Genomic DNA, 22,665 nt, shown 5'->3' with positions numbered 1-22,665 from the left:
GTTGTGGTTGTGGCAGCAGTAGTTTACTGCACAGAGTAGTAGCAATGTGCCGCTCCTTGGTGGTGTGTCTGTCGATCCTTGGCACGATGGGTGGCAGGACTTTGGGTCGTCGACGAACCAGCGGGTTGATGGGAGCGTGAAGTGGGCTGAGCCGCTGGCCGAGGATGATGTGCGATGTGTGGGTTTCGTCGCTCACGAATTTTGGGTGCTCGCGACGAGGGTTCGCATCTCCCGCGTCCTCACCATTCTCCCTCTCTTGATCGCACTGCTGCTGGCTGGTGGCGCGTGCTTCCATGGTATGAGCTTGGCTGTGCTGTGAGTGAGAGAGTCTCTGAGGCAGGAGACGGCGGATTAACTCCAACATGGTATGTTCCAACATCGCATTGTGGTGGCAGGGGGGAGAGTGAGTGAGTAACTGGGTGGCTGGCTAGCTGGCTGACGGTCACCAGCACGACGACGAGCGATACCCCACGGCGATTGTGACGGATAACTACGCCTCGTCGGGCCTCGAGGTGGCGCACCAGGAGCATGTTGACCGTCAGGGGCACGACAAGCTTCTCCCCGAGGAGGAGGAGAAGGCGGTGCAAAGGGGCGACGACGCCGACAAACAAGCATACTACGGCACGTCAGAAAAGCAGGCAGTCGGGCTGCCGGCGGGGGACGACTCGGCCGCTCCGCCACCACGGACATGCTGCTGTGGCCTGAAGCGGCGGACGTTACTCATCGTCGTGGCCGTCGCGGCGGTCGTCATGGTCGCGGCGGTGGTGGGAGGCGTCGTCGGCGGACTGCGCCGCGCCAGAGGGGACAGTAGCGGCGGCGGCGGCGGCACGGATAAAGACAACGATGACGATGTTCCGCAGCCGACGTGGACGGGCACCGGCCCGGCACCGATAGCCACGGGCCCGATCCAGCCCAGCCAGCGCGCCGTGGCGGTGTCGATGACGATGTCGATGTCGACCGCGAAAACGACCAACGACGGTGAGACGCCGGAGCTGCAGCTCTTCTACCAGGACCTGAACACGACGGACGTGTTCCTCCGGCGGATACGCGACGACGAGGCGCGGCTGGAGCGGCGGGTGGAGCTGACGATTCGGCCGGACTGGGGCACGGCGCTGGCGGCGGCGGCGGCGGCGTTTAACGGCTCCGGCTCCGGGACGGCGACGGCGACGGTGTGGACGCAGCTCTTTTACGTGTCGAGCGCGGGGCGGACCAACGCCAGCGTCGTGCAGGCGACGCTCGAGTGCGGTGGTGGTGATGACGGCTGCGCGACGCGCTCCAACTCGGTGGTGTCGGCCAACGTGACGACGCACCGGGTCAATGCGCGGACGCGGCTGGCGGCCCTGCGCATTGGCGGTGGTGGTGATGCCGGAGGCGGAGGTAGCAGCAGCAGCATTGTGCGCGTCTACTACCAGGCCGAGGACGGGAGCCTGTCGGTGCTCAACGGCGATAGGGCGGACACTAAAAGCAGCGGCAGCGAAGGAGGAGGAGGAGGAGGAGGAGAGTGGACGACGACGCTGGTACGGACGGGGGTGCACATGGGCTCGGCCATTGTGGCGCATGGGCCGGCCAAGGACGATTTGAGTGTCTACTACATTAACAGTACGAATCAGCTGCAGTTTCTGGAGTATAGCGACATATTGGGGCCGAATCGCGGTAGGTTTCCTATCCCGCTCCCTCCCTCCCTGTTCCTCTTCCCCCCTTAACCCCCCCCCCGGGAGGCCGTTCAACGAGAAGCATCGTCAGCCTATGAGCACGGCGTGCTGCGGATCGGCAGTACAGCCAGTCGGAAAGAAAGACAACAAAGGAAAAAAGTACGCTTCGCTAACAGGCTCCCCCTCCCAGCCCAACCCGTCAAGACAGCCCCCGGGTCGTCGTGGGACCCCTCCGTCTCCATGGCCGGCGTCTTCGTCCCGGGCCTCAGCCCGCGGCGCCTCTTCTACGCGCGGCCCTCCCGCGGCACCATGGTCGCCTACTACAAGCCCGTCGACGACGCCGGGGCCGACTTCCGCTCCAGCAGCGACCCGGACTGGGGCACCGTCGACGGGGGGCTCGCCGCCGCCGCCTGGGCCCGCCAGACGCGCGTCTACTACTTCCAGGGCAGGGACCTCGTCGTCTCGGCCCAGAACGGGACGCGCTGGCAGAAGCCCAAGGTGCTGTCGTAGGCAGGCAGGGGAGGGAGGGGGGAGGGGGAGACGGGTCGGTTGATGGTGGTGGCGGCGGCGAACTTGGGGCATCGTCATCCAAGAATCTTGGTTCGTGTAGATATTGGCCAACAGCAGTAGTTGGAGAGATAGCGTCTGGCCGACTTTTCTATCCCAAGAGTTTCCAATCATGTGCTGTTCTGCGCTGCACATGGTATGCTCTCTGGGCTCGACAAACAGTGTCATGTCATCACCCGGGTCATGCTGACATGGGTCCCTCGCGTGTGCAACTGACGAAACCGACCGCACGTCTCGCTGTCTCTTTGCGGCCCCTTCCCTTGACGCCCAGGCCTTGTATGGTACAGGGGAAAACGGACATCTTTCGAGTCCTTCCGTCGTCCCCAACACTTTTTGAACACCAAATATTAACGCCAGCCAGCTCTCTCGCATATAAAGCAATCCCGTGCCCCATCACCTCCAGGCTCTCTCTTTCTCTAGCTCAGATCCATCTTCTCCTCGCCCGTGCCGTTCGTCGCCGACAGGTCTACGGCCCCGTCGTTGCCAATCAGCCTCTTCTCCGACTCGGACACAAACTTGACGCTGCGAGCCGAGTCGTAGAACAGCTGGAAGCTGCGCTGAACGTCCTCCACCGAAACCTGCTTGGCTTTCCGCTTGGCCGACACAAGCTGTGACGTGCTGATGAGGTTGCTGGAGTAGCGGAGGCCCGCCTCCTGCCCGATCTTGGTGAGCAGCGCGAGCGCATCCGGAGACACGTCCACCTCCTCCTCCTGCGCCCGGATCGTCAGGATCTGCTTGATCTGGTCGCCCGAGTACGGGTGCGTGTTGATAATGACGACGCGGTCCAGAAAGTCGAGCGGCATGCCGTGCGGGCTGCGGTAGTCGGTTCCGCGGATGCGGGAGTTGCCACGGTTGCTGGCCATGATGACGACCGGCGCCAGCTCGTCCTCCAACGCGCGGTTGATGTACGAGAAGCTCTCGATGTCAAGCATATGCACCTCGTCGATGAAGAGCACGCCGGGCACGATCTCGGCCTTGCCCTCCTCCTTCCACTCGCCCACCTTGGTGTTGATCTGGTCGCGGATCTCGCTGCGGATCTCGCCCGTGTCGCCAGAGAAAAGGGCGAGGAAGCCCTGGGTCCTCGAGTTGATGACGTCAATCTCGTGCAGGGTCACAGTGTGTACCACCTCCTTGCGCTTCTGAAGCTCGCCGTCGGGGCACTGCAGGAACTTGGTGTCAACGCCCATGGCGTCGTAGTCCCGGGACCGGGCATAAGACCGGCCGAGCTTGGTGATCTTGCCCGACGACTTGTCGATGGAGATGATGTCGCCAGCCATGACGCGCTCTTTGGTCATGGCGTCAATCATCTTGCTTCCCATATCGTAGACAGCTTCCATGTCTGTCGTCTTGATGGTCAGCTTGCCCTGCTTGGCGCTGCCCGTCACGCTCCGGTCAATCTGTATCTCGACAACCTCGCCCTCCATTATTTCGCTCTCCTCCTTGATGCGGACGCCGATGGACTTGCGGAAGGCCTGAGTGAGCGCCTCGGTCTTGGACATTTCGAGGGAGAAGATTTCGGACGAAGCGAGCGATGTGAAGGGGACGTCGGGGCCGAGAGACTGTGCCATGCCCATTGCAATGGCCGTCTTTCCGGTGCTGCCGAGGTGTCAGCGCGACGCACGCTCGCGTCGAGGAGGTGCGACGAGTCGCGGGTGCGCGAGGCCTTCCTTACCTGGGCGGCCCAGCGATGAGCACGGCGCGGCCGGCAATCTTGCCATCCTTGATCATCTGCAGAATCACGGCGGCGGCCTTGCGTGCCTTCTCTTGCCCAACCAGGCCTTGCGACGCGGCGCGAGGCTCGAGGCTGGTGGCATCGACGCCGAGGCCCCGGATGTGCGAATGCGCGGCGATGAGGTTGAGACCACGGAGGTCTTTAGATTCGGACACGGTCATCAGCGGCTGGGTGAGGAAGCGCAATTAGCAAAAGTCTCAAGCTCCCGCGAGGCGCAGAGCGTTGGGCGGCTTCAGGCGACTTACTGCGGCCATGGTGAATGGTGATTTTCTCGGCGCGATAGCTGGGGGTTTGTGCGGGCGAGAGGGAGTGAGGTTGGTGATGCAGCCTTGGGGGTCGTCGCCCTTGGAAAAATGCCAGCCGCAGTGGAGGAGGAGCACCAGCCTGCGAGGCTGGCTGGCTGGCTGAGGTGCCTGCGCCGCGCGACACTGAGACGGACACGCTAGGCTAGAGGTACCCGACCTAATGTGGCCCACTCTAGGCGGTTGAGCGCTTCCTGTTGGCACTGGAGTGCGTGTCCATCGTTCGCTGCGGCTAGCGCGCTTGACGCAAACGACAGCCCGAGCCCGCGGAGGACGGGGCGGCCCTGGAGTGCTGGAGATGTCCAGTGGGCTGTAAGGTGCCCTGGGCTGCAGCGACAAGTGGACCCCCATACCACTGGGATGAACCTGTGGACGTCGAAAGCTGCCATGCCTGGAACCGGTTTTAGTCACCCACCACCAAGCAGGCATGAACGGCGCCTACCACATGCATGTACAGTCGCACCCAGTTTCAGAGATAAGATACCTGAATCTAGATACCAGCCCCAAGGAGGGACAAGCCTAGAGGCGCCTCATCGGTTTGCATATTGACCGCATCTCTTCAGTCCGTGGAGCCGTTGCGGGCTCTTCCCTTTGAGCGCAACATGACGACCACATAGCCGCAACTCATCCAAATCGACAAGCAAGGCCGGTGATATATTATCTGTGGGGATCGAATCACCCTTGCAAGAGCGGACCTTGTGACGATTGAACAGACGGCACCCAAAACACTCAAAGCATGAGCAGCTGACGCTCAAAACCGGAGCCAACGGGACGTGCACCTCGAGTATCGATCCAACTGGCCATCTAGGACACTCTCTGTCCTCCTTCCCTCCACCGACCCCCCAACCAACTCGACAGCGGCAGACACCGTCACGGATCTGCTGCATGGGCATGGTGTGCCCGGGTGCCGTCCTCTGAGGTAGTACAAAGGCCTACCTTACTTTCAGATCCTGGCGGCTCCGCCCACCTCGCCACACCCTCTGCAGCCAGCGCAGAGTGCCAGCGCGGCCAGCGTATTTGAGATTGATGCTTCGGAAATCAAGGCTGAGGAGCAATAAATCCACTGCAGTGTTATCAACCGCGTCCCCCGGGGCAACTACCGGCAGCCCAAGCCTTCGTTGGCACTCCCCCCCAGTCGTTCCTTCTCTGTCCTTCCATGCTCACGTGCGCGTTGCGCGGACCTCTGCACCTTCAGATTCACTCCCCGTTCTGTTCACAGGTCGCAGCTGCACCGCCCAGCTGCCTCTTTCCTCTTCCCAACTGCGTGCGCGTCACCCTTGTTTATTTTCGCGGAACAGACCCCGGGTCACGCTTTCCAAAGTCCTAAAAGCGTTGCCCCGCCGCACTGCACCAGTGGCTCGCGTCCTTAAATTCAGGACTCGACGAGCACGTCGGTATTCCTATTGGTTTCTCTCTTATTCCCCTCCTTTATTCCATTTTGCCTTGTCGCCCTCTTTCAGGAGCCTCAGCCACATGTGTCAAGATGGCAACCGCGTCCTCTCGCGCCGGTCCCGACCGAAGGGACTCGGATCGAAGGGATTTTGACCGAAGGGACTTTGATCGACGGAACTCGGACCGATGGGAACCTGACCGACGGATTTCAGACCGACGAGATCGGTCCCGGTCCCGATCTCGGGAGAGGGATAGGGGAATCGACCGTGATCGCGACCGGGATACCCGGGGCAGGGGCTGGGAAGGTGAAGGAAATCGAAGCCGGGGCCGAGATCGAGGCGATGAACGAGACCAAGGCAGAGATCGAGATATTGCTCGTGACCGAGGTCGTGACGGTGCTCGAGGTTCGCTACCCTGTCCACGCTGTTTGGTTAACGCTCAAGCTGATATTCACTTACGTGGGTAGTGGAACAGCACAGAGACGACTATTCTAGGAACGTTCGTCGTCCTGTTAGCGAGAGAGTCAGCTCGCCACCGCCTATCAGACCTGACTCCGCGCCCTCTTCTGTTCGCAACGGTCCCGCCCCAGACCGACGAGGCCCTAACGTTGAGACGTCACCGGGTGTCCGCCAACAGGCCAAGGCGCCGCCTCCCAAGGGCTCTGCGCCACCCCCTGCGCCAAGCCAGGTCTCTGCTCCTACTACTGCACTGCTAGATCAGACCGTGCGGTGCGGCGTGGACACACTATGCGAAAGGCTTTTCTGGTACATGCAGAGAGAGAGAGCCGACGCAAAGTTCAAAAAGATTAAGTTCGATGTCGATCGCTGCAAGTCAAGCTTCGCCGACTATGCCAGCGCGTACGACGTCTTATTGGCGCAAAAGGATGCTGCCTCGCAAGACAGAGACAAGTGCTGCGCCAGAGTAGATGCCGCGGATCAGAAGGTTCAGAAACTGTCTCAGTCAATCTCGGCAGCCATAAAACGAGAAATTGGACAGTTGATCGTCAAGTCGGGTGCTTTGGAGTCCGACAACAAGACGGCAAAGACTTCGCATCACGAGTGTGAATCAGAACGAGCGCCTTGCCAAAGTCGGATAGCAGAACTCGAGGCGCAGCTGCTTGCGCAGAAGGCTCAAAACGAGGCTCTTGAGAAACGCCTCGAAAGTCAAAAGGAAGCTTTAGAAAAACGTCTCGAAAGACTCGAGGCCCAGCATGTTGCTGGAGTACCAGTGCAGCAGCGAGAACTGGACGACAAGGACAGGGCCCAGCTCGCCACCATAGTGAATGAGGGGGTCAAGGATCTCGTCACACGGGAGCAGCTCAATCATGCCGTTGAAGAGCTCGATATGCGACTCTCGGCAACGGACATGCCTCAGAACGATGAGTCGTCACTCCTCCACGGGTCTGCTGGTGAAAGGACTGGGCGCAAGTTGGCTTCGATGGAAAAATTCATCCAAGGGCTTTGTTCCGATGCGCCAAAGGAAGACTCCGACGAGATTCCAGCTTGTATACGATCACTCATGGCGTCGGTCAGTGGTCAAGAGCGAGCCATTCGAGAGCAGATCGAGCATCGACAAGTGACCGAGGTCGCCATTGAAGAACTGAGGAGCTCACTTGTCCAAACTCAAGAGAAATCGAGCGCACCGGAAACGCAGCGACAGTCTGTGCTGGATTTCTCGTCGCGTAGCGACTTGGAAGCATTTATTTTGTCGACAACCAAGGAGCCACTCAAGATTCTTAGCGCCAACATAGGGCACTTCCTGGACGCGGAGAAGGCCGAAAGGCTAAGGACCGCCAGCGAGGTCAAGCAAACCGCATCATCCCTTGCGAAGCTTGAGACGGAGTGTGAAGACTTTCTCAAGACGCAGAATGAACGACAGTCGGGCCTAGCTTCGGATCTGGCATCGCTAGACGGCAGGGTTGGTACTGTGGATTCTCGCCTAGCGGCTATCAAGGACGACTCAAGTAGTTTCTTTGACGAACTGCAGCTCCAGATCAAGACCATGCAGGCATGGCAAAACAACTTTACGACGCGTCAGCTGCACGATGCCATCCTGGGCGAAATGAACAAGGTGGTGCCCAATGGGTATGGTACAGTTTTGCAGTTGAAGACACGGGTAGAGTCGATTGAGAACCGGTTGAGGACCGACGAAAGTTGCGGAGCAAAGCGACGCAAGACGGACCATGAAGGGCCCTTGCCGTCAGACGGGGGCCATGTGCCAACCTAGTGCTAGGATTCTCCACGCTGTAGCGTGTTTGTCAGACGGTGAGAGAGAAGGGCAAGCTGTGATGAGCAGGACCGATGGCGGCAAGATTTCTGGTGTTTAGGCGCAAGTGTGGATCTGGCAGGAACGGTGCTGCGGGATATACCCCTTCCTTGGGACAAGACGGGTTGGTGGCTTGTTGCACTGCTGGTTTTGATGCCTGTTTTTGATTAGAGTACAAATGCCTAGGCTGTAGGCGCTTCTCCGAATTCTTGCTGACGCGTGGTGTGATGTGTGAAGCGTGCACCCGGAGCAGGCACATGTGTACTCGAAGCAGTGTATGACGAAGACGTGATACTGCATGCTGCCCGCTGCGGCGGTGCGATGCGCCCGTGCCACTGGTCACCCGTGGGACGGCATTGGCTCACGGCGTGTTTGTAAAAAAGAGGAAACCTCTGAAAATCGATGAGATCCAAAGTGGGCGTGGTTCCATTGCTACCATTGTGCTCTATATTCGTCATTGTGTCGTAGTCTTGGGATGCAATGAGCACAGCAGCCTCAGGGTAAGTGATCTACTTTGGTTTCGTTACTACCTGCTGGGTACTTGGTAGGTTCTTCGCATATGTCCCGGCCAATGCTAGTCCCGAGTGTGCTATGCGTTAAAGAATACGTACACACTTTATATCGCAGAGCAAGATAGGTACCTAGGTAGTATGTTGGGCACTGGTACGGAGTGGGCGGGTGACACTTGTCTGCCGAGATAACTCACGAATAGGGCTGGCCTGCCTTGCCTTGCCTTGCCCTGCTGTCTCCGGTGGAGGCCAAGTTGCCTTCGTATTCGTCGAGTCCAACCCGACACGCCGCCACGAGCCCTATTTTTGTTATATATAGGTTAGTGGCTAGGTAGGGACTGTACTTGGTAGGAGTTTGTTTATTAGCGGCGGTCCCGCTTCTACGGCTGGATCGACCCGACCCCGGACGCCACCACTTTTCACGCAATGGCCCGAGTTGTGGAAAGGTCAATATACCTATACTACGTACCTTATGTATACGAATACCACTAGGCTACACCTTTTCAGGCACGCAACCATGACACCGCAATATTTTGTCTCTGTCTCGTTCATGTCCGCCGTTCGTCGGAGGGAGAATTCAAGGGGAAGGGCTTCTCTTCTTCCCAAGCCGTCGTCGTCGACCCCATGGAAGTTGCGCCCACTACGAAAGTATACGAAGTACCTGGGACTGTGAGGCAAACGGACATTTCTCAACGATTGATACTATGTTCCCAACTCCTGACGTGCTGCACACCGAGATGACGGTGGGGAAATGCCCGAAACGGTACCGTGCTCGTGCTACCTATACGATACGTACCACGTGCCAGCAGGTCTTTTCTTTCCCTCTTTTTTTTTGGGCGTGCCTGGCACTTTGGCCGTCTTGCGCGCATTGGCAGGTCGACGGCCCCTCTGTACTCGGTGGCCCCCCCGGAGGAACGGTTAGTACATCTAGTAACGTTAGTACTTGGATTAGTAGGTACAAACGACGGCACGAACCGTTGCGGGTTTTCGTCCCCGCATCCGTATTCTGGGGCCTGCAGAGCGCAGACTGCCGCGGAGGTAGAAAAGTGCACCCACTGTAGGTAGGTACTTAGGTAGACTTCGGCAAGAGCCTTGAAAGGGGTGGCTGGCGAGTGGTGGCCCGCAGCGTGACGTGCACCGTTGCTGCTACGCATTCAATGCAGACAATGAACGGCACACGCGATGATGGGCAAGTCGTCAATGGCGCACGGCGGCGCGCACTTCACCGACCCAAGGGGACGGACCTGGTCACTTACGTAGTAACCTACCAAGGCCAAGGTAGGTACGTAATTAACCCAGGTACCAATAAGCCGCCGTCAGCAGGGGCCGCAGCCATCGCCATATCATCATGCGCCTCTGCTAGCGCCTCTCCCTCCCTCTCAACGCTGTGCTTCAATAGGTGCTGGGCAAGGTGCCTGCAGCAGGTTCGTAGCCAGCCATCCAGCCTCCAGCCTCCCGGTCAGCTGGTGGCCAGATCATGACAGGACAGGACAGGGCAGGGGTCCCGTCGTGTCTTGTTTCCCCTTGCCCGTACGTAGTAACTACTAGGCAATATGCCATACTTGTGGCGCAGTGCGCATCAGTATCTTGCCCGCGTTCCTTTTTTTTTTTTTTGGGCTTTCGGCCTCCACGCCCCCCCCCCACGCTCTCAGGCCGGCGCTGTTACCACCAATACCGCCGCCACCGCCGCCGTTGTCGCTGATGAGAGCGGGCGGGCCCCCATCACTGCCATCGGAGAGCGTCAGCGGCAGGCCTGCCACCCAGACGAAGTAACTGCCAGGTTACTCACCCAACCCAAAGCCTGCGGCTCCCGACACGCCGTGCGCCTGAGGCTGCAGCCGCCGGCGCCGCTCTGTGCGATTGTGTCGATACGGTTTTAGGTCCTCTTGAACTCTCCCAGCAACGCCGGCCCGCTGCGCACTGCACTCACTCACCCGACCGACTACCGCTGCTGCTGACCTGCCCCCGAGCAGCAGCAGCAGCCCAGCAGTCAAGGCTCCGTTTGCCTCGATTCACGCACTCTCTCTCTCAGCGCCCACTGCCGGCCAGCCAGCCAGCCAGCCAGCCCACTTCTTTTTTCCCCGTTGGAGCCATCGTCACACCTCCGTTTGCCAACTCACACCAACACTCTCACCACTCTCGCGCGCACCCTCTCTCGCTCAATCTCTCTCTCACACTCTCTCTCACTCTCTCTCTCACTCTCTCTTTACTTTCTCCTTGCTCCCTTTTTGCGCAGCGACTCGCGGCGGCAACATCGTCGATTTCGGAAGAAAAGAAGAAACACCTATCGCGCGGCTCTGCCCGCGACCCCTGCGCCCTCCCGCCGCTCTTTTCAATCCTTGTCTTCTTTCGTCGTCTCGTCTTTTTGTGTCTGGGCTGGGCGCGCTGCTGCCGCCGCTGCTGCCCGGGCCCTTCCTTGTCCGCCTGCCAAGTTCGAGCCTACAGTACCTAAGGTACCCAGCTCTCCGGGGTGGGCGCGGTACGTACCTGTGCGTACCTTTTTCTGGTGGTGCCCGTGCCTCTAGAGGTACCACTAGTACCACCTATCGCGGGACGTGGAGCCCCAGACGACGCCAAAGCTTCGTTTCCGCCGTCGCCTGTCGCACCACCACAAACAACCACTTCCCCCAACCTGACTCCACGCCTCGCCTCGTCGCGCGCCGACACGCCCCCCGTCGTCGCTGCGGCACCGCTTCTCGCATCGCCGCCATCGCCTCGTCTTCCCTCGGCGCATTGCCTTGCCTTGCGCTCCGCTCGCTCGCGCGCGATCCGTCTTCGCTCCTTGGACTCACTACCATCACTGCCGAAACTCGCCATTCAGTCGCCTACTAGCAAACCGACCCAGGCCGTCTGCCATCACCACCACCACCACCACCACCAAACTACAAAACCACAACATCAACGAGCGCGCACGCCGTACGCCCCCCGTGCGCGCGCTCGATCGCCGGCTGTCGCAGCGCATCCTTGCCTCCAGGCATGGTTAGCCCCCGCAAACCATGGATGCCGCGGCGAAGACGGTCGAGTCGCTGTCCGAGCACATCTTGCCCGACAAGCCCCATCACCTCTCATACCATCCCCACTGGCGATATCGCCCGCGCCCAGACGACTCGGCTCCCGGCTCTCGCCCGCGCTTCGAGGAATGGCATAATACCCGCCTCCAGTACATGACCCTCGTGTCCCAGGCCGACCGCGGCACCCTGCTCACGCGCCCCTACTACGACATGCGCGAGGAGCCTCCCAAGGCCGTCCCCCGCGAGGTCAGCGCCTTGGCCGCCGGGGGAGAGAAGAAGAAGAAGCTGTCCCTCACCGACTACAAAAACAAGAAGACGGGCACGCCCTCGTCAGCCTCCCCACCCGAGCCTGCTGGCGCCAAAAAGTCCTCAGATGGTGACCGCGCCGTGCTGCCGCCGAACCCAGACCGGGCTGCGACCTCGAATCCATACACCGTTGCAGAGCCCAAACCAAACAAATACACTCCAGACTCTAGAAAGCTGGATGGGTCCAAGGCCCTCGACTCCCGACCCTTGCTTGATGGCAAGCCACGACCACCCCGCGACGGCCCAGACACAACGTGCGTTGACCGCGTCAACCACCCAACCCCCATGTCTTGCTAATGTCGCATCTAGTCTCCCGCCCAAGCCGCCCTCGCTGCCTCCCAAACCCCCATCGCCAGCTGCTAGGAAGCGGGTGGCCGACATTGAGGACCAGTTGCGGCCCCAGAAGCGTTCGAGGCCCGACGATAGGCGACCCGGCGATGAACGGCCGCCGCCGCCACCCCCATCATCGAATAGAGACGACGCGCAGCGTCGCAAGGATAGACATCAGTCGAGCACGCGAGATAGCATGCCGCCGAAAGAGGATCGGCTGTCAGCCTCTTCCTCATTGCCAAATGGGCGTTCCATTCTCAAAGGCGCCGTCAACTCCGCGCGCAACTCTTCCCCCGGAGCTCGTCCGCGAGGCGACTCCATCAATGGCGTCCGCCCGAGCTTGGGTGGCAATGATCGCGGCACCCCTACCAAGCCCGATGCCCCCAAGCCGTTCGTGCCGCCTCTGCTATCCCCCCTGCACTTGAGTTTCGACGACCAGAACCGTGCTCGTGGTAATGACGAGGGTTCCATGGCTCGCAAGAAGAAGCGGAACGACTCCGGGGACGCCGCCCCGGCTGCGAAGACAAAGAAGCCCGAAACGCAACCTTTGAGCAAGAAGAATCGGCCGCAGGCAGTCGTTCCGCCGCTGCTGTCACCCACGCTGCCACCTGCTGTGGAGGCTGAGTTGCGACGGAACGAGAAGGCATCGTCGGAGCCCTCGGACGACAAGGGTAGAGATGGCAGAGACGCGCTGGGAATCAAGAGAAAGCCTGCGCCTGACAACGGCGACGAGGAGCCACCTGCAAAGCTCGTCCAGCGTCGTAGGCTCCTTTTGACGATGGACATACCGAAGCACTTGCGGTCCGAGGTCAAGCAGATTCTTGCCCCGCCGCCCACCCGGAAGGAAGCGACGAAGCAAGACAGAGACAAGCGCGAGCGCGACCGCGTGGGCAGTGGTGACGAGCCCCAGCCTCCCGCCAGAAAGCGCCCCATCGGCTCTGCCGACTCTGCAGCAGATTCACTGGCCACCAAGAAGCCACGACCGTCCGACGCTTCTCATCTATCTCGAGTAGCAGCCACGCCATCGACACCGTCACGCAGATCGACCGCGATGTCTCGCGTCAGCTCCGGCAACTCCATGGCCAACACTCCCGGCGAAGGTATCAACGCCACGCCCACGACATCGGCCGCCGACAGGCGCCCCAACGGCCAGGGTGCTGCAGCAGGCAGGCAGGACCGTCACGAGGACATCAGAATCCTTAACGAGAGGCATGATCGGCTCAGACTCCGGGCCAAGGGCCTCAAGCACGTTGCCGACAGCATTTTCCGGCCCTCCGCAAGGCCAAGCGAGGACAAGGCCAAGTATGGCTTCGCGGTGGCTTTGGAGTGCATCATCACGTTCTCCATGTCGTTCCAGGCCGTCAACCTGGCTCGACGGCTCTCGAACCGCAAGGGCGATTACGCCTCTTGGTATAGCATGCTACCGCTGCTCGACCTTGTGCACACCGAGATGCGGCGAGATGGCATCGACAGCTGCAAGCATGTCTTTGTGGCGCTGCTAATGCTGCACTGTACGTGCATCGATGAGGTCCTCCGGTACGCCTCTAACATGGATGGCGTCTGCCCCATAATGTACGACGTCGTACTCAGCATGGAACGCAAGCGAACACGATTCTGGCCCTGGATCGGCGAGCTCAACGGCACCATCGACGACCCCGAGATGCGAATCGAGCTCCGGCCCTGGTACACCATCGATCAGGTGACGGGCGGCGCACTCCGGGTCTTGCGAAACTGGTGTGCGGACGAGAACGTCGACTGGACGCCGGACCCCATGCTCTTGGAGTATTGGCCCATTCAACGCGACTACGCTTGAGCCTGGGCTTTGAACCCAAGGCTACCGGCGATGGGCTTTGCCCGTACGAAACCAACAGACGGACAAGAGGTAAATATGCAGAGGCGGACCGCCACAACGACAAGCCACGCGTTATGAGAATCAGAATGTAGAGATGGGGAACTACCCGCGTCTCCTGTCCCCTTTTATGTTAAAGTTCCCGATTGTGTCTCGAGCGGGGCGTTTCCACGGCAAAGGGATGTTCTGGCAACGGGACATATATCAAGTGACCAGGGCCAGGAAGGAAGGTCAAGTGGTCACACCACGGCGTTTGAGATGGCGAAGAATGCGTCTTGTTCTCTTTTTCATCATCTGTCACTATTTCCAGTCGCAGCTGCCTCGACACACGGGACGGGGTTTACCGTTACCCTTTCATCATGACTCGACACTCTTCTCGTCTGGGGTTCCCCCGGCAGCTGGGACGGCCGGCATGCACGGGGAGAGCGCATGGAACGCATGGAAGAACACGACGAGTGAAGGGGGGATATCCGCCCGGTGGTAGTCGGCATGGCGTAGGAAACGCTGATGCTCGTCACGGCCTGAGCACCGCACCTGTCTTTTCGCTAGGGACGAAGGGGGTCTCCTGTTTTTTTCTTCCCCATCATGTTGCTCGCTGGGACGCCTGGCGTCATTATTGTATACTTATGATGATATCCCACCATGCCCGCGCGTGTATCGACACGCGCTCGCCGCTTTGTTTTCTAGTTTTGCAGATAGCCGGACGTCCTGCTGGACGTTGGCAGAACGAGAATACAAGGGCCATCAGTGTCTGGAATATTAAGAAAGCCTAGCCTCTTGCATGTACTTTGACTCTCAGATGACTCGGTGACTCTGACTTTCCGTGACGGACTCTTGCACCACGCGCCTGGACGGTGGTGTGTGTGCGTGCGTCGAAAGCTTGGCCCGCCCTGCCGCTTCAAACGGGCTGCCGCGCGTCCATTGCGCCCGCGCGACCTTGATCTGTTCAGTCCGACCGCTGAGTGCTGAGTGCTGACTGACTGGTTGACTGATCGCTGCTGAGAGGAGAGACTCTCTCCAAGAGAGATAGAAGAAGGAAGGTGGGCGTTGGTCGCGACACTCCCACCGTGCGGGTTGGTCTCTCACGGGTTGACGAGAATGACGACGACGACAGCGGGTTTCGGGTAGATATAAGGTAGTTACGTACGCACTCGTCGCACGGATCTGCTGTTGGTGCGGCGGCGGCGGCTGCTGCCACCACCACTACGAACCACCGGCACGGACGTTGATGCTAGTGACGAGGACAAGGACGAGGACGAGGGCGAATTGATCGGTACGTATGCTGTACGTGTGCGCCTTTCTACAGAGTTTGCCTGAGTATATACATATATATACAAATATATATATATATGAGCTGCGACAACATCTCCAGGCCCCCCCTTCCTCCTCCTCCACCGTTGTTACGACGCCTCGCTGGTCCGGTTCACGCACGCACGCACGCACGCACACACCTATGACAAGAGAAGAACGTCGTCCGCCCGGGCGCTGTGCACTGGGCACCCGGGCACGGCACGGCAATGGCATGGACGAGTGAGTACCTAAAAGGCGAAACGTACTTCGTAGAAGCCATAGTGCGATGGCCTCACGCTGGCCCCGGGGGGGGGGGCTTGATACTAAGGATAAGGAGGAGGAGGAGGAAGACGAATAAGAAGAAGAAGAAGAAGAACAAGAAGAAGGTTGGGAGGGAGGTTTTTGACAGAATAAACGTAGGGTTTTGTTTTCTCTTTCGTACTCGTCCTACTTACGCCCCCTTTCATGACGTACTCCCTCCTGGGTTGAACCCGTCGCCTATAGTCGTTCTTTCTTCCTCGTTGCCGTTGCCGTTACTGTCGTCATCGTCGTTGCTGCTGCTGCCTGCTGCCTGCTGCTTGCTGGCCGCGAGCGACGACATCGCGAGAGAACGAACCACCACCGACTGACCGAGCGGCCCACGACACGCCACGCCTTATCCCATCGTCCTGGTCATCGTCCTCGTCGTCGTCCTGGCCATCGTCGTCGTCGTCGTCCTCATCGTCGACGCCGCCGTCGCCACCCCTGCTCCCCAAGGCCAGGCCGTGCCCATCAGCGGCGCCACGGCCCATTCGCTCCCCTCCTCCTCGTCCCACAAGTCCTCCTTGGAGGCGGCCACCTCGGACGCCCTCCCCCCTTCCTCCCCTTACTCGGCGGGCAGAAACGCCGGCAAGGCCATGGCCCCGGTCGAAGCCCACGCCCTCTCCGCCTCCTCCCCCTCCTCGGCAGGGAGAGACTCGGGCGGCACGGCCATGGCCCCGGCAGAAGCCCACGTCCCCGCCCGCCACCGCCTCTCTCCCCGTGCCGACGGCGGCGGCGACGACGACTACTGCGACGACGGGCAGTGCTGTTCCGGGTGCCGACGCAAGGGCTATCACACGGTGATCCGCTTCGTCAACCGCTTCGTCGACCGCTGCCGCCGCGTGGAAGTTTACAAGCCCAAGTGCAGCGTGGACGCCGCCACCGAGCCTGCATGCTACCAGCGAGCGGCCTGTACCACCGACGGGAAATACGTTAACGTCAACATGGACACACGTCATTGTTGCGTCTCCCAGCACGGGTGCGAGTGCATCAAAACGAGAAAAGTTTGATCCGGGCCTTCTCTCTTCGCCCTCCTCCCACGAAGAACGAAAGTACCAACCTTACCTGCCTGCCTGCTCGCACACCTGCTATTCACCTACACTAGTAGTGGGCGGTTTTCTGTTGATGCCAGCATTTGGGTCGTGGCCTTTCGCTGGCGCAATTGCGTTGCTTTATTCCATTTTCTTTTTTGTCTGGAAGACTCTTCGTGGCTATTCGGCCCCTGGGCGAGTGGGCGACGAGCTCTTGTACCCCTACAATATATATGTTCGTCATGTAGAATAGACAACTGTTTAGAATGAACAAGTGCCTCGAGCGTCGTCGATTCGTGGGCTCTTCTGTCGAAACAAATGACCTTTGGCCGTTGCCGGTTCGCCCCTAGACACCACCGGCTTTGCGCCGGCTTCAGGGCTGTGTTCCAATCCTGTGTACTCGTGCTCTACGTGACTCCTGCTCCAGGAAATATGCGCCGCACGCCCTTTTGGGAACTTGCAAAAATTGACCGCAGGCGCACTATGCGTGCTCAGGTCTTGCGCGGGCATTGTGAGTGAGACATGGGGTGACGTGGTGCGTGGAACAAATCGACCCATGTCACAGACCGACAAGACTGCACAAGACGACGAAGCATTTGGTGGATGGGAAGGATGCGTCTATTCCTCAGCGTTACACTAACACAGCGCCGGAACTTGTTTCCAGATTCCAACCCTCGAGGATCTTTTTGGTATGTTCGCGGTTTTACGAAGCTTCTCTTGTCGCTTCTTTTCTTACGTCGAGAATGAACAGAGCAAACCTGTCCTGCGTCTCAAAGATCGCCCGAATATCCTCGTACCCATATCAACTGTCCGGCCGCGCGGCACCCCGTAGCAGCGACGTTTACTTGGCGGCATCAGCCTTGGCAACGTAGGCGAGGAGGTCGAGGACACGGCGAGAGTAGCCCCACTCGTTGTCGTACCAGGAGACGAGCTTGACGAAGTTGTCGTTCAGGGAGATACCGGCCTTGGCATCGACGATGGAAGAGTTGGTGTTGCCGTTCATGTCGCTGGACACAACATCGTCCTCGGTGACGGCGAGAATGCCCTTGAGGGGGCCGTTGGCGGCGTCCTTGATGGCGGCGATGATCTGGTCGTACGAGGCACCCTTCTCGATGCGGGCAGTCAGGTCGACAACGGAGACGTTGGCGGTGGGGACACGCATGGACATGCCAGTGAGCTTGCCGTTGAGGTCGGGAATGACCTTGCCGACAGCCTTGGCGGCTCCGGTGCTGCTGGGGATGATGTTCTGGGCAGCACCGCGGCCACCACGCCAGTCCTTGCCCGAGGGGCCATCAACGGTCTTCTGGGTGGCGGTGTAGGAGTGGACGGTGGTCATGAGGCCCTCGACGATGGTGAACTTGTCGTGGATGACCTTGGCGAGGGGGGCCAGGCAGTTGGTGGTGCACGAGGCGTTGGAGATGACGTCGGCCTTGCCGTCGTACGTCTGCTCGTTGACGCCCATGACGTACATGGGAGCATCGGCAGAGGGAGCAGAGATGATGACCTTCTTGGCGCCGCCGTTCAGGTGAGCCTTGGCCTTGTCGGTGGTGGTGAAGACACCGGTGGACTCGACAATGTAGTCGGCACCAGTCTCCTTCCAGGGGATGTTGGCGGGGTCGCGCTCAGTGTAGAACTTGACCTTCTTGCCATTGACCTTGAGGTCCTGGCCGTCGACGGCGACCTCGCCCTTGAAGTTGCCGTGAGAGGAGTCATACTGGAGCATGTACGCCTGTTGACGGAGAAAAAGTCAGTCACCTGTCCACGCCACAGTTGTGTCGAGGTGCAATGAGTGAGTGGCACACTGCAAGGTTTCGCGAGCACCAGAGGCGGGGGGTTGAGGCAGAACATCCCAGCGGTCAATTCGACAACAAAAACCCCGCCATGGAGCTTTTGCAAAATGGCGACCCTTGGGTTGCATCAAAATTTGAGGAGCAACGCGCGACGCGTGCCCCCCGCCTGCAAGAGTCCCAGCCATTGCTTGATCAAGCACTCCCATGCGACAGTAAGAGCAAATCAACGACGAAATGACAATTCTCTCTTGTTGTTGAGACAACGGTTGGGGGGCGTCGCAATCCATGACTTTGAGGCAAAGGAGGGGCAGCCTGCAGGCGCGTCGGTCGGCATGGAGGGGGAGGGGCAGCCATGAGTGTGGCGCCACCACGAGGGGGTAAAACTCACAGCATATTTGGTCTCGATGAAGGGGTCGTTGACGGCAACGACCTCGATCTCGGGGTGCTCGACGGCGTTGCGGAAGACGATGCGGCCGATGCGGCCGAAACCGTTGATGCCGACCTTGATGGGAGCCATTTTGCTTTGTTCTTGGGTGGCGGTGATTTCTGGTAGGGAGCCGGTCACGTCAGCGGCAGCAAGGGAGGCGGCGGGCAAGCTTGCCAGCACCAGTGGCGGGGTAATTGGTGCTCAGATGGCGCTGTAGGCTTGCCGGCGGTGATGGTGGGGTCAAGGACATACCTGTGTGGCGGGATGAGGAAGCAAGGCTGAGGCTCTCGTGAGATGCTTGGAGGGTATGGGAAGAGAAGGAGGGAGAGAAGAAGAGAGAGGAGAAGATGGAGGGAGGGGGAAGAAAAATATGTATGGCAAGGCAAGTGGCGTGGCAGGAGGCACCCAGGAGCTCCGAACGAGGAGCCCGAAGGAGGGTACTTCGTACCTTGATACCACCACCCACCGTAGGTACCTGCCCTGCCTGCCCGCCTACTAACCTGCGCTGCCTTATTAATGCACTAAGGTAATGCTGTACTGCACTGCGCAGGCGGCCCGGACGATAGGTACCTTAGGTGGGTGAAAGCACAGGCGGCGAAGCTGCTGCCCGTTACCACCCGCTACAACACGCTACCCACGGCGCTGGGTCGGGTTCCAGTCGAGCCACCCGACTCAGGGCTCCTATTAATGGAGACCCAAGTTCAGGTTGATACCTTATTAGTAGCACCAGGAGCAGGCTTCCCACCACAGAAGCTTCTATCCGCCCACCCGCTGACGACTCTGTGTCGTGTCGTTTGTTTGGGCGCATGGACGCATGTTCGTCCTGCACTGGACCTCACCCCTTCGTTCTCGACGTCGTCATGGGTCCCCATGGAGTCGCCCGGCCAAGACATCCGTGGCCAGTCTCCTAAACACGGTGCGTCGCGGCATGGGTCCAAGGCGGCGCATTACTCTACGCTGTGACGTTTAGCACTGCTGTGTGTATGTACCTATCGTATCCTAAACCTGGTTCCTCCGCGATGCCGCCGTTATCTCGCGCGAGTAACCTCATGTTCCGTCTCTCGCAGGCAGGCATACAGGCAGGCAGGGCGTGCGTGAAAGAATGCATGCTCTCGCCAAGCGCTGCCAATGGTCCGTACGAACATACACCACCCTCCTCCATTTCGCCATGACGCCCACCACCCATCCACGTACAGTATCCGCCCAAAACTCATGTCATGTTCGTGCGTGCAATGGCTGGCAGTGGGCGGCAGTCCCGCCAACAAGGTTGACCCCACCAACCCGCTAGAACGAACGACCGCCAACCTCAGCCCAGCAAAACGAACGCTCGCTGGCCTCGCTCCACTGGCAGCCCAGTTGAGGTGCGTCTTTTACCGGAACCGGCGGGTACGCCGTGCCCGCCACAACATGGGAGATACCAAGCCGTGCCGATGCCCACCGCCCGCGGTCGAGGTACCGCCGCGGTAGAGCCCGCCCAGCCCAGGTGCGTGTGCGTGGGTGGTTTCGTTGTGCTTATCGGTCGGCGCAGAGCTCCGACAAGGCGCGCGCGTGCGGTGTGCAGTGTCGTGCTGTAATAGTGATGATAAATCACTCAACAAAAATGTCCTCCGCTTCCGGCGACCGATTTTCCCCCTAATGAGTCAATCGCCCGCGTGGGCAGACTGTCTGTCAACAGTGTAGAAAAGCTGCTTGTGCCCTCCCGTCTCACGATGGCTTCATCTTCCCAAAATTGCCCAGGTGTGGCACAGGTCTGCATCTGCATGGGCCTAAACCAACGCCAGCGGCTGCCGTCCCGCAGCACGGCAACGGATCGGGTGCATCGTGTGCGAATCGTGGAGGCGGCCGGGGCTTCACGGGCTGCCGCTGGCGACGACAGCCGCCCACAGCCGCGGCCATGCGGGCCTCGCTCGGGAACACCAGGAACCAGTTCTCGTCGGCTGTCTACTTGCCCGTCTCGGCCGGCACTGTCTCCTTGATCCCGGTGCGGAATCGCCTGCACTCACGTAAAGAAGGCCCCCCCCTTTGCTCTATTCCCGTCGTCCCCACATGAGCAGCGCTGCTGGCCGAGGCGGTGGTGACCTCCGCCATCCGAGAGCTAGCAATCCGCCCCCTGTGACCGTCGGCATCACGGTGGTCTCGCAGATCCCGCCGAGACCTACCGTACCCGATCTATGCAAAAGAGCACGTGAGCGCGGCGGCTGCAACTTCGACCGCCCTATACCGTCTCACGTAAAACTGACAGCCTGGCTCCAGCCGCTGCCACCATCGCCAGCGCGGCGGAACTCGACGCCTTCACCGAAATAGCCGGCATCTTGCCACGCCTTCATCATGGCACTGTCAAATGGGCCCTGCGTATCTCCGCCGTCGCGACCGTCTGTCCATCGAAATTCCCACTCGAAATCGTCACCAGATGCCTCGTCATCACCACCTTCCCTGTTTTCGCGAGGCTCAGGCTCGACCCAATCCTCACCGGTTTCGCGCCGATACTCCCGAACTAGCATCTCTCGTTCTTGGTCGTAGACGTCCTCATAATCGCGGCTGAGCAATTTGTCAGCCGCGTCGGTGATGGTGTTAATGGATTGTTTGATTCGGGCCTGCTCCGGATCCTCGGTGGCGTCGGCGTCGACGTCCATGCCGTCCGCACCCTTGTTCATCTTCTTGAGCTTCCATTTAGGAACCTTTTTTGCCGGTTTGACCTGGTTCTTTCCAAGCCTTCCCAGTGCTTCCAGTGGTGTCTCGGCCTTCTCTAGCTGCAAAATAAGCGTTTTGAGGAGATCTGACACCAGGACGCCGTCCTCCTGGATGCGCTGCTTCCGAGCCTCAGCTTCGCGCCGCTCGTGCGCCTCTGCAGCCTTTTTCATGTCCTTTTTGCTCACGCCATTGAGCCAGTTGTCATGTTGGGCGTCGGGGTCGCCGGCTTTGCGGACATAATTACCCTCTGTGTCAAAGCGGCCTTCTTCCATTTCCTCTCTCAGGTTGAAGGCTTCCACCTTGGGCGCGTTGCGCTTCAAGCCGCCAGCGCCGACTTCTTGGTCCAGACCTTCTTCCTGTATGGCAAGCTCAACGTCGGCTTCGTCGTCGCTGCTTTCCTGCTCATCCAGCCTGACGTGACCCCCGCTTTTGCTTGTGTCCTCTTGGCCTTGAATGTTTGACTCGTCCAGGAATCGTACATCTTTTTTCTTGCGGCCAGATTTGTCGAAGTCTGCGGATTCCGCTTCTGCATTCCCACCATCCTCTTTGTCGCCTGCGGCAAACATGTCATCATCATCATCGTCCTCGGCATTGGCTGCAGACGTCTTGCCGTCCGCACCACCACCCTTTGCGTCGTAATTATCAAGCTTGTTCCAGTTGACATCGCCGGTCTGCCGGGTTGCGGCTCTCGCGTTGAAGGTTTCGTTGTCGGAATCGCTGTCGTAGCCATCGAGGTTTACGGCACCACGCTTCATGGCATTGCTTCCACCGATGACATCCGCATCCAGGACCGCGTCATCCTCGCGGGCGTCCGGTGCCAGGGTCGATGGATTTCGTACGTCGAATTTGACACGTTTGCTGTCGGGGTCATCTTCGTTGTGGTGCGTTCGCGCGAAGTTCTCGCCGGCTCGCTTTGGCCTCGCGGCCGAGAAGCGTGACGACATTGCGATCCTGCCAGGTGCCACAACGCAGACTCAGGGTCCAGGAAACCGTAGTCTTTGGTGATGGGGCGATCAAATAGTCAAATTGCGTATGTTGGCGTGAGGAGGACGGGGTAGTCGCAGTTTAGATCTGCGCTCGCGCAGTGATGCACAAGCAGGCTTGCAGGCGCTGGTGATGGACCCTGGAAGCTCTGCTCGAGCGAGTGGGGGTGCATCACCTCAGGTACTAGAGGCAGTGTGAGTGGCTGGCGGATTATATCTGGCGCCGGGGATCCGCTAG

The 22,665-nt window shown here is 59.7% G+C and overlaps 7 protein-coding genes across 7 annotated transcripts; 4 read left to right on the top strand and 3 right to left on the bottom strand.

Moving 5' to 3' along the window:
* Positions 1-13: 13 nt before the first annotated feature.
* Positions 14-2,177, top strand: JDV02_006193 (uncharacterized protein). The gene is made up of 3 exons (XM_047987562.1): positions 14-365; positions 450-1,653; positions 1,843-2,177. Exons 1-3 carry the CDS (start codon positions 363-365, stop codon positions 2,160-2,162), a joined length of 1,527 nt encoding a protein of 508 aa, XP_047843548.1. The 5' UTR covers positions 14-362; the 3' UTR covers positions 2,163-2,177.
* RVB2 (DNA helicase) lies at positions 1,833-4,308 on the bottom strand. Its single transcript, XM_047987561.1, has 3 exons — positions 4,197-4,308; positions 3,892-4,118; positions 1,833-3,815 (listed from the first exon to the last, which is right to left on the bottom strand). Exons 1-3 carry the CDS (start codon positions 4,203-4,205, stop codon positions 2,636-2,638), a joined length of 1,416 nt encoding a protein of 471 aa, XP_047843547.1. The 5' UTR covers positions 4,206-4,308; the 3' UTR covers positions 1,833-2,635.
* Positions 4,309-4,824: 516 nt separating this feature from the next.
* Positions 4,825-8,103, top strand: JDV02_006191 (uncharacterized protein). The gene is made up of 2 exons (XM_047987560.1): positions 4,825-6,049; positions 6,112-8,103. The coding sequence occupies exons 1-2, from the start codon at positions 5,737-5,739 to the stop codon at positions 7,869-7,871; spliced, it is 2,073 nt and encodes a 690-aa protein (XP_047843546.1). The 5' UTR covers positions 4,825-5,736; the 3' UTR covers positions 7,872-8,103.
* Positions 8,104-10,310: 2,207 nt separating this feature from the next.
* JDV02_006190 (uncharacterized protein) lies at positions 10,311-14,697 on the top strand. Its single transcript, XM_047987559.1, has 2 exons — positions 10,311-11,990; positions 12,046-14,697. Exons 1-2 carry the CDS (start codon positions 11,416-11,418, stop codon positions 13,877-13,879), a joined length of 2,409 nt encoding a protein of 802 aa, XP_047843545.1. The 5' UTR covers positions 10,311-11,415; the 3' UTR covers positions 13,880-14,697.
* Positions 14,698-15,194: 497 nt separating this feature from the next.
* JDV02_006189 (uncharacterized protein) lies at positions 15,195-16,515 on the top strand (the record flags this gene model as incomplete). Its single annotated transcript, XM_047987558.1, has 2 exons — positions 15,195-15,205; positions 16,086-16,515. The coding sequence occupies 2 exons, from the start codon at positions 15,195-15,197 to the stop codon at positions 16,513-16,515; spliced, it is 441 nt and encodes a 146-aa protein (XP_047843544.1).
* Positions 16,516-17,377: 862 nt separating this feature from the next.
* Positions 17,378-19,060, bottom strand: GPD1_2 (Glyceraldehyde-3-phosphate dehydrogenase (phosphorylating); the record flags this gene model as incomplete). The annotated part of the gene is made up of 2 exons (XM_047987557.1): positions 18,715-19,060; positions 17,378-18,265 (listed from the first exon to the last, which is right to left on the bottom strand). Exons 1-2 carry the CDS (start codon positions 18,841-18,843, stop codon positions 17,378-17,380), a joined length of 1,017 nt encoding a protein of 338 aa, XP_047843543.1. The 5' UTR covers positions 18,844-19,060.
* Positions 19,061-19,666: 606 nt separating this feature from the next.
* JDV02_006187 (uncharacterized protein) lies at positions 19,667-22,567 on the bottom strand. The gene has a single exon (XM_047987556.1). It carries the CDS (start codon positions 22,386-22,388, stop codon positions 20,979-20,981), a length of 1,410 nt encoding a protein of 469 aa, XP_047843542.1. The 5' UTR covers positions 22,389-22,567; the 3' UTR covers positions 19,667-20,978.
* Between the last annotated feature and the right edge of the window lie 98 nt (positions 22,568-22,665).

Source organism: Purpureocillium takamizusanense, chromosome 5 (genome assembly GCF_022605165.1).
Source record: "Purpureocillium takamizusanense chromosome 5, complete sequence".
In the NCBI taxonomy this organism is placed as follows: Eukaryota; Fungi; Ascomycota; class Sordariomycetes; order Hypocreales; family Ophiocordycipitaceae; genus Purpureocillium; species Purpureocillium takamizusanense.
This window is presented reverse-complemented; position numbering and strand designations above follow the sequence as displayed.